The sequence below is a fragment of the Eretmochelys imbricata genome, chromosome 10, assembly GCF_965152235.1.
Source record: "Eretmochelys imbricata isolate rEreImb1 chromosome 10, rEreImb1.hap1, whole genome shotgun sequence".
Taxonomy (NCBI): domain Eukaryota; kingdom Metazoa; phylum Chordata; order Testudines; family Cheloniidae; genus Eretmochelys; species Eretmochelys imbricata.
Genome location: NC_135581.1, coordinates 76,538,929 through 76,555,697, shown reverse-complemented (window position 1 = coordinate 76,555,697; position 16,769 = coordinate 76,538,929). Strand labels below are relative to the sequence as shown.

General features: G+C 38.7%; 1 protein-coding gene across 8 annotated transcripts in view; it reads right to left on the bottom strand.

Annotated features, from left to right (window-relative positions):
* Positions 1 to 878: 878 nt before the first annotated feature.
* MEF2A (myocyte enhancer factor 2A) overlaps positions 879 to 16,769 on the bottom strand; it is a 163,339-nt gene continuing 147,448 nt past the window's right edge. For all 8 annotated transcript variants that reach the window (XM_077827397.1, XM_077827396.1, XM_077827401.1 and 5 more), the window contains 3 exons: positions 14,473 to 14,599; positions 5,818 to 5,944; positions 879 to 5,031 (listed from right to left, as the gene is read on the bottom strand). In XM_077827397.1, the coding sequence (XP_077683523.1) occupies positions 4,704 to 5,031; positions 5,818 to 5,944; positions 14,473 to 14,599 (582 nt within the window). In that variant the 3' untranslated portion in view covers positions 879 to 4,703. The remainder of the gene's footprint in view (positions 5,032 to 5,817; positions 5,945 to 14,472; positions 14,600 to 16,769) is intronic.

Here is a 16,769-nt window from a genome sequence, read left to right as displayed (position 1 = left end):
TGAGGCAGCAGCAGAAACCCAGGGGAAGCAGGAAGAAATGAAGTGCAGGGTACAGCTGTCAGGGCACATGGGCAGAAGCTTCCAGAAGAGAAGTCTGGAGCATTGGATGGTACTGCCCTAGGGATGAGTTCCAGCAGAAGGGAAGCACAGCCATCAGGAGAGCCCACATTTCGTGGTGCTAAAGAGGAGTGGCACCTAAATTAATCTGCAGGACAACTGGAGAAGTGAGGCAGGGATAACTGATGAAAGCAAAGCCCTGCCCCCTACAGGAAAAGAGTGAACCAGCAGCAGCCACAAATATACCTAACAACATTTCTCAAGGGAAGCTAGAGGCTAGTACACTCACCAGATTTTATTATTTCCAAAGCACATTTATTCTTCATGGGAGGGGTTTTTTTTACCCCGTCCCTCCTCAAATGCATTAATACTTTTTTATTTAAATATAATCAGCAACCCAGCATTCTTGAGCACACTTATAAATGCCAATCCAGCATGCAAGCGCAATGGAAGAGCAAACGTTAGGGGAAGGAAATATGCCCATTTCAACATTACAAAGGAGTTATGTAAATTATGAAAATTTCATTTACACCAATTTTTGTATTTGTCTATTCATAAAGTGTTATTCATATTTTACCATATTTCTTTTATTATATGGATTTATGTCAGAACTACTCTTCATTCTGGTTGCAATGAGAAAAATATATGAATGAATATAATTTTATCAGTTTAAAAACAATCCATCCGGGTGAAAATGGGTCCACGATTCTATTAACAGATGCTCTTTAGACTCAAGGTGGAAGTATTCGTTCAGGCACCAGGGAGAAGGAGAAATTGCATGATATAAGCACTGTACTCTGCAAATACGACAGAGCCTGGAGTACACAGTAAAAGCCAGTATTTTTACTTTAGTGAATGCAGGATACAAATATTTTACAACAACTTCTAGCATTTTCTTAACCATTTGATAAAAAGTTCACTAGAATATTTATTGTATAATGAAGAAAAACAACACATTCAGGGAAAAATTGAGATTAACTTATTTTTTTTTCTTAAAAGATTCATCTCAAGGATGGCAACAAAGTCCAGCTTGTGCCGCCAAACGGCTTATCATCATTAAACCGGGAACAGCTTCTTGTGTGAACTGTTGACTACAAACATTTACCAAATACATAAATCTCTTTTAAAAAAGCCATTTTAAATATAGCAAAGCAGTGTTCTCTTGCACAGCAAAGTGAAGAAAGTTTCTACTAAGAAGTAACTGTTTACATTTATAAGTCTTTCTTTCACATTCTAATTTAACTTCTTCCCACATTCAACTGCTAGGAGTTATTATGTTCCTTATTTACTATATATTTCTTGTGCGCATAATAATTCAGAAAAGGTTTTGATGCATTAGTGTCCTTTACAATAAAAGGAAATGCTAAAGCATTTTTCTCCAACCAACCTGATTTATTTTTTTTTAAATATTAGAGCTAGTTAGTTAGAGCTCAAAGATGATTTGTCATTTTAGCAGGTACAACTCTCGTTAATCAATACCAGCCAAGTAGGTTCACACTAGATTTGATCTATCTGCAACCCTACCTTGAACTGCATTTATTAAATGTACTTAATAAAAAATGCTCTATTGATATTTTAATTGCTGAAATATTCTCCTGTGCTGTGTCCTTTCTTCTACAAAACACTTTTACATCTCCTAAAAAAAAGTATGTTCCAAACGTACACGATTAGTGTTATTAAATTTCAGAGTTCCCCTATGATTTTCATGGCGTGGAGTTCTTCCACACATAGATGGGATGTTGTTGCAAAGGCTTATTTAGCGGAGTCCATTACAGGGCTATGGGCAACAGGTTAACAGTCTGATCCTCAATTCCTAAGAATTGCACAAGTTTTACATCAGTCAGTTGGTGTGATTTAAATACAAACTCCAAACCTTATGTAACATTGTTTTAGAAAACAGTAATAGTACTGCTTACAAACCTGCATAGAAATAAAGACTATTGACATACAGTCAGCAAAGCCATCTCGTAAGGCACACAAGAAAATAGACAGTAAATGTGAATGCAGAACTCCCACTCAAATGTACAGCAAAGTTCATATACGTGCATAAATAACAAAAAAAATCACATAACTTTTCAAAGCATTAAAGGTTCTGTGAAACGGTAAGTGAACTGAAATACTTTGGAAATGCAGTTTTCATTTGAAAATTGGAATCCTCTATAGGCTCTTCTGTTGCAGTGACTACTCTAGTTTCAATTTACTAAATGTAGATTAATTTGAAAGTAAGTCAAAGTTTGCCCCAAATGTTTTTAAAAATTCTGTAATTTTAAAAGTTACACTGACAACACAACAGATCTAGTCTTGAAATCCACCTGTAGTACATTTGTTCTTGGATCATTCCGTGTACAAGCAGATGTCAAGGAGATGGCTGTATACACTGGATTTTCATTTCTACCTCTCACATTTTTTAAATTATAGCATCAACTGAGGGACTTTACTAGAAAATTTGCTTTAAAAGTGTTGAATCCCCAAGAAAAAACTGTTTTAATAAATATATGAAATTAACTTTGAAGAGTTTTGTGTAACACATAAAACAACTTCAATTTTTCCCAAAATTAGAGTGGCTAGTAGTTAGATTTATGTTTCTTAAAAGTCTACATTTTATTTTGTTTGTAGTGAGGAGGGAATATAATAATATTGCATGCACAGGACGACAAGAGAAGTAGCAGGAATTTGAAAGCACACAGAGTTTTAACTCAAACCCCCCCTTAGAGACTTACTCTGTACAGATCCAGATTTAAGTAAAGCTGTGCCAAACTTCAATAGATTAGCAACAGCAATGTCAGGTTTAAAGCAGAGATTATGGTACTCCTTACATCCCTGAATGATGTGAGAATTTGCTGCTGTATTGGAGCCAGATCTGGCAAACCCTTACTCTTGTAAGTAGGCTCACTAATGCATGAGAAAGAACTGCAGGATCAGAACTTTAGATACATAGCATGTTGGGCATTGGATTTCTTGCTCAATTTTTTTGAATGTTAGAAGAAGGAGACATGAGAGGATTTCTTTCCAAAGCAAATGTTTTGTCCCAAACCTCTTACCACTTACAAAACCTTTTGTGCTCATCTGATACTTATTTCCCTAACATAAGTAATTAGGTCAAGTTTTTCCACTGAATATTTTCTCACAAGAGGCAGTTTTAAAATAATGCCTTAAAATGTGTTGTAACAGATATTTAATATTTATGTGGGATGAACTTAACACCGGATTTTTGTTGGTTTTTTTTTTTGCCACTTTGCTATTTATATACATATATATAAAATGTATAATGAAGCTTAACCATACAGCACAGAGATTACATTTTAACGGCACACATTCACCACCAGTGAAGGGGACAACCCCTTTATACATCCTCTGAAAAATCTGGATAATAATATTAATAATAATTAAAATCCAAAGAAAGTACAGTATATTTAACAAAATAGTAAATATTAAACAGTGAATACTCTACTTAATAAGGACCTCGCCTTTTTTCAAGTTGGCGTCAATCCACAAAAATATACTTTTTAATCTGGTGAACGTACAATACATAGGTACTTACACCAAAGGTGATATATTTAAGATGCTATATACACAAAGAGTTTGGCTCAAATTTTAATTTACATATAGAATAATAAGTGTTCATGGCTTATTTTTCCCCCAACGTTCTGCCTGCAAGTTTGTTTTTTCCTCTTCTGAAAGCAAAAAACTAGAAAGTCAAAATAACAAGATAAAACTATACTCTACAAAAAGCTACATCATACAGCTTTGGCTTATATAAATAATTGGTAGCAGAATGTGTCCAAAAGTACTGTATATAACTTTTATATATAGTCTTCAATTCATAAGGGTATTGTTTTCTTTAATATAAAATATACATGAGCTAAATCCGTTTCTTTCTATATTTTTCAAAGATAGAACGTAAAAAGAAACTTTTCAAACATATTCCAATTATAACTTAATATATTAATTTTACTTTGTTAATGCTCTATTGTCTAGGCTATTTTCTGAATATTTCATGCGAGTTCTCTCGGTCTTCTCTCTTTCACTTTTTTTTTTTTTTAATTAAGAATCACTTCTTTGACCCAATACATTTTTTTTGCACGTGCAAAACAGGTTTTTATACCTGCAGCCCTTCGCCATGCACCCTCTGCAACAGAGACCCATGCCAGGTTGGGTAATATAAAGGACATTTTATGTACAGTATTGCTTTCTTTTTCCTGCTTTTCTACTGCTCTGCTGCTACAAAGCATTGTTTCTTAACTACAAGTAGCCACACATGGGGACATTACTACAGGGGAGCCCTCTTGGTTTCTGCAATCTACAGTGGAAGGATTATAGACTGGTACAATGTTTCTTTGCAGAACAGGTTCTATTATTAAAACAGCATGTCCAGGTAAGTGCCAGACTAGACCAATACCTATAGGATTGTTTTGTTATATTTTTACCATGGGACATCTGCTGCTATACAAGGAGTATGTAGTAAGTGCCTGATGATTTTGTGTATGCTACATACACTCACACATATATATACATATGTGAAGATATATATATGCATGTATGTATATACATATAAATATATTTATTTCATGTCCTTATTTATATATTTAGATATGTCAGGACAGTTCACTGTGATAACACAAAATAGAAGTGGCAATGCTGAAAGTTTATGTCGCCCATGTGTCCACTCTCATTCGTTTCACTGATGGGCTCTCTCTATCTTCTGTATTTGGTGGTCTTCCCAACCCAACAGGTGAATGGAAATCACTTCTTGGGTCCTCCCGATCACTGCCATCATAAGAACTGCTGGAACTACTGAGACTGTCAACAGGGGAACGACCCATTTCCTGCCGCGATTGCTGCTGCTGCTGCTGCGGAGGGAACCCAGATGAAGTCACACGGTCCCGTGGAGGTGAAATTGGTTCGGACTTTATATTGATGTTTTGGTTGGTATTAATGGATAAATTTGAACCCTGAGATAACTGGCCTCCAGCACTGGGGAAATCAAAAAAAAGTTACAATCCATATTTATATTTAAATATTAAGCATTGTGAAATCTTGTAGCCCATACTCAAACTGAATCCAAGCTAAATTCAGAAATAAAAAAACATTTGTTGAATGCTTAGTGTAAGACTCAAAGCTGAAAATTGTGAATTAAAGGTGTCCCAACATCCCGAACTAGTTCACAGAGTGCTGGTATTTATTACATACCTTATTGTTCAGTAAGCCCCAGAAGAAGCATAACCAATTAGATTAAAGTGGGTTTTATCAGCAAGAAATGGATACAGTTTTAGATACAATTGTTCCATTAGTGCTGTGTTCTTCCGGGGAACCTGAGTATCCAACTACTCTGTGGTTTGTTATTACATATTTTACTTGTTTTTAAAGGAATTAAGACAAATAGAAATGTTTAATTTTTTGAAATCTGTGTCAAGCTTTCAGGTAGGTATCTTTTTGGAAATGTCTGCAGAGTGGTGATGTTTGTCAGCATTATTACTTACACAGAACCAATAGTGTGCTACATACTCAACAGACAAATTGTAAGGCAAGTCCCCTGTCCTCCCCTCTCCCCCCTATTTTTTTTTTTTTAAATAACGACAGTAATTTCACAACCAGTGAGCTGACTGGCAAACATGTGAAGAATCCACATACATGTGCATTGAAGGAGAAATTAAAGTAGAGTCCTATTGAACAGTGTCAAATGCAGGATTATTCATTTATAATCAAAGTAGCAGATGTTCCCAGTCGGGTGTGGTAAATTAACATTACAGATCCACTTACACAAGAGAGCTGAGGGCTGCTTGCCCTAGATGGTGCTGTTGCCAGGCAGATACCTGTCCTAAAGACAGCATTCCTGGGGAGTTAAAGCCCTGCAGGGCAGACAGGTCTGCACTAGTCAAGGAGTAATCTGAAAAAGAAGCAAGAAAAATAGTTTATACTGTGTTCAGTTATAAGAATCAAAGTTTTAGCTTCCTGTTCAAATCAGCTACAGGCGGACTATGCAAAAGAATCCAAAAGGGCAGACCCTTTCACTTGTGTGGACTCCCACTGACATCATAAAGGTCTGCTCGCGCAGATCCCTTTGCAGGATCATGGCCTCAGAATGCTCTCTCTTCTCAACCCTGCTTCCAACTCCTAGTTGCTATTGCTTGATTTGGGTTCATTTACACCAATAAATATGACAATACATGTACTTCATCCAGCAGGTCTTCTCCTGTGCATATAAAAGAAAATGTTCATTACTGTGCTGGTTTTATCGTGTACATTTCTGAATATTTTGCTCTGTCCGGGAACTTCAAAATAAAATAAAAAAGTGGGCATTAAGACAGGCCACTAAACCAACTGAAATAATTTAATATAATAAATCTGGCATAAGAGAAAACCCATCTTGGGTTCAACCCTTGACACAGTAGGAGAGCCAGATTCTTTCCTCCGATCCAGCCCCTCTACTCTGCTCAGTATATGACCATCTGAAAATTCGTCCAAGAGAAGCGACATCCCAACTGGTATAACCAGCTCCTGTGCCACATTGTCTTCTGCCACGGCTGTGGGGGCATGGCTGGATCACTACTGTGTTCTAGCAATGCTAAACTGGTAAAGTGTCTCCTGAAGATCAATGCATGCTAGCATAAGTCAGAGCAGTCTTTATGATGCTCTAACCTATACTGGAGCAGGAGTTGTGCAAAACAGATCATCAGGGAACCTAGTACTATCTTTCTGGGGGCCTGTCCACTTCTCCTGGGTCAAGTGGATGCTGGTCCAGAAAATAATCAAATCCTGTAACTATAGCTACTTTACAAACTGCTATGAAAATGTACCATCTAAGGGAAAAAATGTACTCACCTGCCATCATCATAGTGATGATGAGGATGTAAAAGCCTTTTTTTCTTTTTTAAATTAGTTCAGCAAAAAACAAAACCAAAAAAAAAAAATCCCAAATCACAACATTCATCTCCTATGGCATAAGGAAATATTTGCAAGACATATTTAAAGCTCTAAAAGCATCACTGACAGTCTATAACCGATCAAACTCTTTTTCCACCATAATTCAGTTTCATTCTTATATTCATGTGGTATATAACTGATGACTTAGTCAGAGCCTAAAAACTAAAGTATTCTTTTTATATATAGCAAGAATGTGTCATGCACTTGGATATAGTTTTGATATGCTGATTGAGAGGAACACTGTACAGTTGTAATCAACAATTCAATTATTGGATTTTTTTTTTTGCCAGGATATGATGCTTAGATAGTTCTCACTGCTCATTCACACACAGGAAGTTATTTTCAGTTCATCATTATCACTTATGCTTTCCTTTCAGGTTTTAAAAGAGAAAGCTGAAAACGTTTCTCTGCTCTTAATCACTTTGCAATACAACTTCTTTAATATAATTTCTGGTCCCTTGTGAATGAGACAAAATGCCAGGAAGAAAAAAGTTACTTTGCATTGCCACCAGAGATTAACTAACAATTTACTTAAGCAGGATCTTTTTGGAGACTTACAAATCAGATTTATACATTTACACCTGTCTGAAATGACAGTCAGTTACTATCTATAGTTCAATTTCTCATGAGATATTTTCTAGGACTACAGAGTCTAGTGTGACTGATTTGGAGTTGCTCTGTAATAATTTATGAATACTGTAGGTTCTGTTTGCCTGATTGTTGTATGCATGTACTGAATTAATTCAATAAGAGTCTGTCTACATGCATACAATAGCATGCATGTAGACAATAGCCCAGATAACAGCCTCTCACCAAACACCAAGGGCTATTGATTTTAGTTGCTACTCCCGATCCCTGCTAAGTCCCCCAACCAGAGAATGAGAACGAAGGTGAACCCATGGTCCAGAGATTGGGGGAAATTAGACTTATTGGGGTCCCTCCCCATGAAGATGGTTAGACAGACATGCATGTAGACTTTTTATTGTTTTAAAACCCTTTTCTCTTATTAGGCTTAGTTCCTACTGTTAAGGGTCACAGTATTCAGTGCTAGTCACAGCTTCTGTAGGTACCCGAACCCAGTCAGACCTGTTTGGGTGTAAAAAGTTGATCCACTGCATGCTATAGCCCAGGACGTGCTCTAAAAGTGGGAGAATCATGTGACTCCACCCTAGGGAGTTAAAGGCACAAGACCTCCTACCTAAGGGGTGCACTCAGAAAGGCCAGAAAATGGGTCAGAGGAGCAGCTAGCCCTGTTACTATGATTTGTAGATCAAGTGGACTACGGATTTTTACTCTAGAGCCTGCATTAACATTCTGTCAGGAACTTGTCCCTTCAGAGTGCAACAGCTGATACATCTTCCAAGGCATATACAGTGTAAATCACACACTCATAATACAGGTTTCAGAGTAACAGCCGTGTTAGTCTGTATTCGCAAAAAGAAAAGGAGTACTTGTGGCACCTTAGAGACTAACCAGTTTATTTGAGCATGAGCTTTCGTGAGCTACAGCTCACTTCATCAGATACATATCTGATGAAGTGAGCTGTAGCTCACGAAAGCTCATGCTCAAATAAACTGGTTAGTCTCTAAGGTGCCACAAGTACTCCTTTTCTTTTTACTCATAATACAATTTGTCTCTTTTAAATCCAGGCCTGAGTATCCCTTATAGAGTAAAAGTACTCCCAAACGTTGTCATCTACAAACATGACGACATTCAGAAAAGCTTAGAAGTAGTACTTTTCTGATGGTAAATTCTAGAGACATTCTGTATTGGATTTATAGCTATATATGATTAATACCCAACTGGTGGTGAAAGAGTATGCTTGTCTGTGCAGGTCCTTATACTGTTCCCTTCAGTGGGGTATTAGATTGCTATTTACATACAGATAAAGGAAAAGAAGGTTGGATTTTATTATTGTGGGTCCTATATTGGACAAAATGAGATACAGATTTAAACATGTAATAGCTATCTTCCACGATACTATTGTTACATTAATGTTCTGTGAAATATGGAGGTATTCCATGCTGTAGCTTTGAAAAATCTCATCTTCTGAGGCATTGTGAAATTTCAGCTACCATTGCTGCCAAAGTTCCAACTGTATGAGTCTGGACATACTCTCAAGGTATAATACTGCTCAACAAAAGTAACAAGAAATCCAAGATAACTAACTAGAAATAGCTCTTTTGCAGACAGACTGATTTCTAAGTTCTGTCTGTAGCCGGAAGTTAGACTTGATCTGCAGCCATGATCTTAGGGGCTGAATTGTGAAGACACCAATTTTTAAGGATTGTCCAGCTGCATAAACTGTGGAACACACTGTGAATATGACCCTCTGTCCCTATGTCTCTTCAGAGAAAGAAACAGGTTTAACTCCATCCTGTATCTAAAAGGTAAGGAGGAGAGCCATCACCTTCTGTCCCATCCATGTCCCCAAAGGACATTACAAATCTCTTCAGACCTCTGAAACTTCTTTCTCAACAACTTTTTCCTTCACACCCAGAAGCATCACTAAATGCAAGAGGTCCAAATCTGAAAGCAGCGTCTGGATTCTAGAAAAATGTGCACTGACAATCTTCAAGTACTTCCTGATTTAAAAGAATTCATATTTATATTAATCTTGTGTTAGATTTCCAGTCTGTTGCACTGGAATTGATGCAAATTGTACATGCTCAGAGGTACTGCTAGGTGAAGAATAATGTGCTACATGAGTCAAGAGTTTCAGTGTCTCACACAGTAGAAATCTTAAACACAGCATGCCCTACATTACTGTAGTGAAAGCCTAGTGCTGGTTGGGGAGTTACCAGAGATGAAGGCATACTGACCGACCAACAGGATCTCAATGCAGCTGATGAGCTTGGAAGGGGAGGGGGATACACCTCTTCTCAAGATTTTAAGCTGTAGCCTTCTGAGGGGGCATTTCTGTATAGCCATGACATTAGGCCTGTGGTTTTAAGGTCTCAGAAACAGGGCCCTTCTGTTGGTTTACAAAGAAGCATATCCCTAGTTGGATTACATTTTTTAAACACCTTTAAAAAGGTCATAACCCTAGCCCTGCTGTATAAAAGGAGGTTTGCTCAAGCTGTGATTCACTTCAATGCCAACTCTCAACATGCAGAGCCAGGGAGACTGTTGTGAAGAGATCCTTCTATGAGGTACAGGAGAAGATAGTTTGGTAGCTGAACAAACTAAACAGCTATTTGTGCTTTTCTTTTTTCTTAATTGCCAGTTTTTCATCACAATGACTCTGCAAGGCGCTTCATTAGCACTGAAATCTGTATGCATTGCTAAGACTGTCAATTTCTGGAGCATCTTTCACATACTGATAAATCCAGAGTCCTCTTACAAGGGTAAAGAGGATCTCTTTTTTTTGACAGCTTTATTCCTCTTATCCATTGAAGTCAATCTCCAGTCAGCAAGATATATTTGCACTCAATAAAACTCAAAGAAGTTAGACCTCTAACAAGCTGTGACTGGACTAAAAGCAAATGTCTGAGATGGGTGTGCTGCTCTGCATCATGGATCCCCAGAGGGATTCCTTTAACATCAGAGTCTGGGATGAATGCTTGTAGGAAAATAAACTGAAATTACAAAGAAACAATATTTATGATAATGGATAGTAACACCTTATGCTTCAGTCATAAGGTGATTTAGGACAAGGGTCAGAAAAGAACTCTGTTCCCTCCACCATGTATATAACTGAACATTTAGGTAGATGCACTGTGATTTTATTTACCGTGCCTAAACAGTCAGATATCTGCTATTGCTAAAGGCAGGAAGCCTAGTTTTATAAACCAATGGTCTGATGTGATATGGAAAAGCTATGCTGATACAGAGAATGTATCAGGAAGTTTTACTATAGAACATGAGGTTCCTTGAAAGCTTAGGTCTTTTTGTAGCAATTGTCACAGAGGACAAGAATAGAATTTCTGTATTTGTGAGATACGTTTGCTCTGTTCAAGTGTGGCTACCATATGTCTCTAACTGATCTTCTGAGGAACTGATAGCTTGAGATACTATCCGCATGCAACATTCACATCCAGCAAGATTATACCAGTTTAAGGTTTAAGAACAAAATATTCCAGTTAGAAATAAGTTACAGATGGTACAAGTACCACATCTATCAGATAACCATCTTTTTCTTCCCCTCAGAAATATTATACCCATTTCACATCAAACAGTTATATATCCCACACAAGAAAACTAAGGTGAAGTTCAGGTTGTAAGCACATGATGATATTGGTTTGACTGCATACTACTTTTCAAATATATGCACGTTAGCAACATTACAAAACCAGAAAATTCAGAGTTAAGATTATATTACTACAACAAGCCACATAACACAAGAGATATATCAAACAAAGCAGTTCCAATTCTTTACCATACTCATTTGACTGTATGTTTCATCCCCATCCTCTATTCTTTGTATATATCTTCAAATTGTTAAGGCCTTCAGGGCAGGGATTGTCTCTCTCTGTTTGTACAGTGCTTAGAACCTTTAAGACACTGCCATAATATAAATATGTACTACTACTAATATTAACAAAAACAGAGTCACTTTCAAGTTACAACTCCTGAGTGAGCCAAAACAAACTAAGCACTTCAAAGCAGGGATTGTTTTGTTGTTTCATCTGTATGAACCCTGAGCAACAACTATGTTAACAGAAAAAGGCTGTGGAAAAAAAGACAACAGCTGCATTTATATAGACAGAAGCGGGCTACTAACACAACTCAAGGACTGTGCTGAAGTTGTAATTTGCAAACAAGGGGATTTAAAAACCAAAAAAACAATGGCCAAAACTGTGTCAAAATTTAGACTTAGTCGGAAGAGTAATAATAAAGGAATGACCTATTCCAACCATGACACCTTTTGGGACTCTTTTAAAACACGGATTTGGGGAACATGGATTCCCAAGGGTTTCCTTAGGAAAGGCTGAAAGGCCTTTGCTTTGCTCCAGAAGTTCCATCCTTTATTCGTAAACCTCAAGGGAACTAAGAGATCTCCAGACCTCAAACCACTAGTTAGGACACTGGATCATCTATGCTGGAGTAGCATAAATCCCAGATTAATACATACAAGACCCCTATTCTACCTTTCCCTTTCCTTGTACACTGCTTTCTGTTCCCCCAACTATCTTCCTCCTGTCCTACCATTCTCTTGGCTTCTGACACAATTCTAAGATCATCAGCACCAACACAATGGGATAAGGCAGCCTGCCCAGTCCTGTCCAGACTGAGAAGGGTTGGTGGAAAGGAAGGGACCAGCTAAAACTAGCCAGATGGAATCCCAGTTCGGGGACAGAATTCAGAGCTCAGAAATGCACTTCTTGCAGCCATTCCACCTGCCCAGAGTGCCATTTGTGATTGATCAATGCACACACACACACACACACACACACACGCTCAATAAAAAGTTGTATTTCCCTCCCTCCTGCCCCCCCCCTTTTTTTATTGCTCTCATTCTTTCCTCCCTCTTTTGCCTGTCTATAAAGACTCCAACAGCTAACGTACAGGTCTGGCAACAAAACTAATCTTTCCTTTCTCCCAAGAACTGTTTAATAAAACAAGGTACTAATAACCACTCTCTAAAAAAAGACTGTCTTATTTAAACAGTAGTTCAATTTTTTTTTTTTTACTTTAAAACTTTTCATGCTTTGCTTTGGGTTATTCTTTTTCTGTTCTTTACTTCAATTAACGGCTTAGACTTTGGCATGAATTTTACAGTGCATTTGCCAGGGTGACAAAGCAAACTGAGCTCTCTGTATTCACAAACCCCAAATCACGTTCAACTGTTTAGAGTCATACAGTGAAAGTCTTATATCAATAGTCTGACTACATAGGCCCATTCATTACATTAAATAAATACAAGAGCGTCTGCCTCTTATTTGTACAGTAGCCAATACAATGGGATTTTAATCTTAACTGAGGTATCTGGATGTTATAATGTAAGTAATAAATTAATTAACTGGATTTCTAGGGACTAGTAGGCCTACCGGTGGGTCAGAGGTTAAAATCCAACTAGAATTCTGAGGCTCAGAGATAATTACGTGCCCCAGCGATCCTCAGGTTGGCTAACCAGGAACAGTGCTAAGGGTGTCCGTGGATAAGTCTTCTAAGGCTCAGGAGGCAGTTAGGATGAGATGGCCCCTGATCAACCTGTGGTTTGGAAATTAGGTGGATGCATTCAATACACCACTTAAGGCATGTGATGGGTGTGATGAACTTCCTAAGGCTCTCTGAGCGGTTCTCCCTTCTTGAAGGTCTCAGTAGGTCCACAAGAAAGGGGAAACGTCCCCTGATTTCTTCCTGATGAGTTCCCTGCTCTCTCTGACTCTCTTTCCCCATCCCCAGGACATCTCCTAAAGTCTGCTAGCGAGTGGCTACCTTTGTATAGACATCAGGAGGTCTGTAGGAATGTCAGGAGGCCAATGGGGAATTTCCCCTACAGAAGACCTCAGTGGGTCCACAGGACAGAGGGAAGAACCTGCCCAAGCTATAGAAGCCTCAGTAGCCTCTCAAATCTGTTAGAAAATTCCTCTTTTTCTCCTCCTCCCACTGACAAGCCACTCTAGCAACCGGGTTATATAAAGGACTCTCTCTGCAAGCAAAAAGACTAGAGGTGATGTTTTGTTTTAAAATATGAAAGCTTTGTATTGCATGACAATTAATAACTAGAGATTAGCAATGTTCCATATTTCAAAATTCATTAAGTTTTGAAATTAGACTAATCAACCAAACTTCAGTACTGCACACTACATCTTAGCTAGTGAGATTAAGTAAAGTAGGGTTTTATTTCCCTTCTATTTGTTTTAACTAAGGGACCTAAAAATACTAAAAGCTCTCTTAGATTATTTTAAGTTGGATCCACATAAGACTTATTCTACGTGCAATGTAGTTTCTCCATGAGTATCAAAGGTAATACAACATGGGCCAGACACTACAGACTAGGGGTGTCCAATCTGTGGCCCTCAAGGCTCTAAACTGTAGCCCTGGGGCTCATGGTGCTTCTTAATAGCAGTGTAGATATCTGGGCTCACAAGATGATCAGGTAGTTTCTAGTCCATGTACATGGCCTGAAAGGAGCAGAGGAAATTGAACAGAATTGACACTATGCTCTAAAGTATTGATTGTTGCCTGTTGACGTTTTGGAAATAATATTTCAGCCCTTAGACTGAACAGGTCAGGCACTACTGACATAGAAAACACACCACATTTCATTTCAGTCTCTTGCTGTGTTCCATCATGTACAACTGACATCCAACTACCAAAGTTTCTTCCAAAACCTGCTTTCTGATGTATGTTTCCGTATTAGTAACACTTCTCACAAACTAAAGGCTAATTTTCAACTAGTAAGAAAGAGCCCTAACTTAAATTAAATATTCAAGTAAGATAAAGTGTCTTAAACATGTAAACCTTCTGGAATTCAGAATCATGAAAGCCTTAGCTGTACTTAGCAGGTAAATGGTAAATTAAAAAGAAAAAAATGACACTTACCAGTGTTGTAGGCTGTAGGCATGGCTGAATACACAAGTCCCTGTGGAGGCAAGCTTGGAGTTGTCACAGACACCACAGGGGTAGCAAGAGGCTGTGTAGACTGAGAACTGCTTATCCTTTGGGTATTCTGTAAATGATTAAACACAAAAAAACCATGCCTTGTGGAAGTCAACAATGAATAGAATGTGTTAATGTAAAAGCAATGACATATCCCTTTTCACATTATTTTGGGGATAAGAACAGTATCTCCTTTTTTCATGATTGTGGAGTTTCTTCTACAAAACATTTAAAGGGCCAAAAACTAATTTTGTTTTAGACTAATTTAAAGGAGATATAATTAATGCATTAGACTTATGGATAAATTCTCTTGTTGTGCAGGCAGCTTTCATTAATGTCAATCTGAATAATGTGATAGCGCTTAGAGGAAAATGCACTCCTTTAGAGTATACAGTTTTCAAAAGCCCCTGCCTGGAGTGATCTAGGAGGGTAAGTCACATTTTCAAAAGAGACTTACACTTAGTCCCACTGACTTTTGGTTGACTACTAAGTGCCTAACCCACATTTGAAAATGGGACTTTCAGGCGCTTTTGAAAATTTACCCTAGAGCTCCCACTGTTGCTTGCACAGGTAAGGTTGCACCTGTCCTAAAAGCAACAGTGGGAGAGTTCCCTTAACTCTTCAATGTTGCCAAGACCTTAGTGGTAGAATAATATTGTGGTTCCTTGCCCTGGTTGTGGGAACTGAACGTTTACTCATTAGACTGCACATATATTTCAAAGCACGTGCCTTTTGCATTAACAAAAAATGGTTGTGCCTTCTGATATGAAAATTAGTTAAGCTCAAAACTGTAGAAAGCTCTGACTATCCTGCCATTTGTAGGTGAATAACTCCTATGGCCATCTTAATAATACTCTATGTGCCACAGTCTTGAGCTAAAATTGGTGACGAACATCTAATTTGGATTAGGCAGTTAAAAACAATTTGCGCGGGCATGCAGGAGTGAAATCAGGAAGGCCAAATCACACCTGGAGTTGCATCTAGCAAGAGATGTTAAGAGTAACAAGAAGGGTTTCTTCAGGTATGTTAGCAACAAGAAGAAAGTCAAGGAAAGTGTGGGCCCCTGACAGAATGAGGGAGGCAACCTAGTGACAGAGGATGTGAAAAAAGCTAACGTACTCAATGCTTTTTTTGCCTCTGTCTTCACGAACAAGGTCAGCTCCCAGACTACTGCACTGGGCAGCACAGCATGGGGAGGAGGTGACCAGCCCGCTGTGGAGAAAGAAGCGGTTCGGGACTATTTAGAAAAGCTGGATGTGCACAAGTCCATGGGGCCGGATGCGTTGCATCCGAGAGTGCTAAAGGAGTTGGCGGATGTGATTGCAGAGCCATTGGCCATTATCTTTGAAAACTCATGGCGATCAGGGGAAGCCCCGGACGACTGGAAAAAGGCTAATGTAGTGCCCATCTTTAAAAAAGGGAAGAAGGAGGATCCTGGGAACTACAGCCTCACCTCAGTCCCTGGAAAAATCATGGAGCAGGTCCTCAAGGAATCCATTCTGAAGCACTTAGAGGAGAGGAAAGTGATCAGAAATAGTCAGCATGGATTCACCAAGGGCAAGTCATGCCTGACTAATCTAATTGCCTTCTAAGACGAGATAACTGGTTCTGTGGATGAAGGGAAAGCAGTGGACATTCCTTGTTCCTTGACTTTAGCAAAGCTTTTGACACTGTCTCCCACAGTATTCTTGCCAGCAAGTTAAAGTAGTATGGGCTGGATGAATGGACTATAAGGTGGATAGAAAGTTGGCTAGATTGTCGGGCTCAACGGGTAGTGATCAATGGCTCCATGTCTAGTTGGCAGCCGGTATCAAGTGGAGTGCCCCAAGGGTCGGTCCTCGGGCCGGTTTTGTTCAATATCTTCATAAATGATCTGGAGGATGGTGTGGATTACACCCTCAGCAAGTTTGCAGATGACACTAAACTGGGAGGAGAGGTACATATGCTGGAGGGTAGGGATAGGATACAGAGGGACCTAGACAAATTGGAGGATTGGGCCAAAAGAAATCTGTTGAGATTCAACAAGTACAAGTGCAGAGTCCTGCACTTAGGACGGAAGAATCCCATGCACCACTACAGACTAGGGACCGAATGGCTAGGCAGCAGTTCTGCAGAAAAGGACTGAGGGGTTACAGTGGACGAGAAGTTGGATATGAGTCAACAGTGTGCCCTTGTTGGCAAAAAGGCCAATGGCATTTCGGGATTTATAAGTAGGGGCACTGCCAGCAGATCGAGGGACG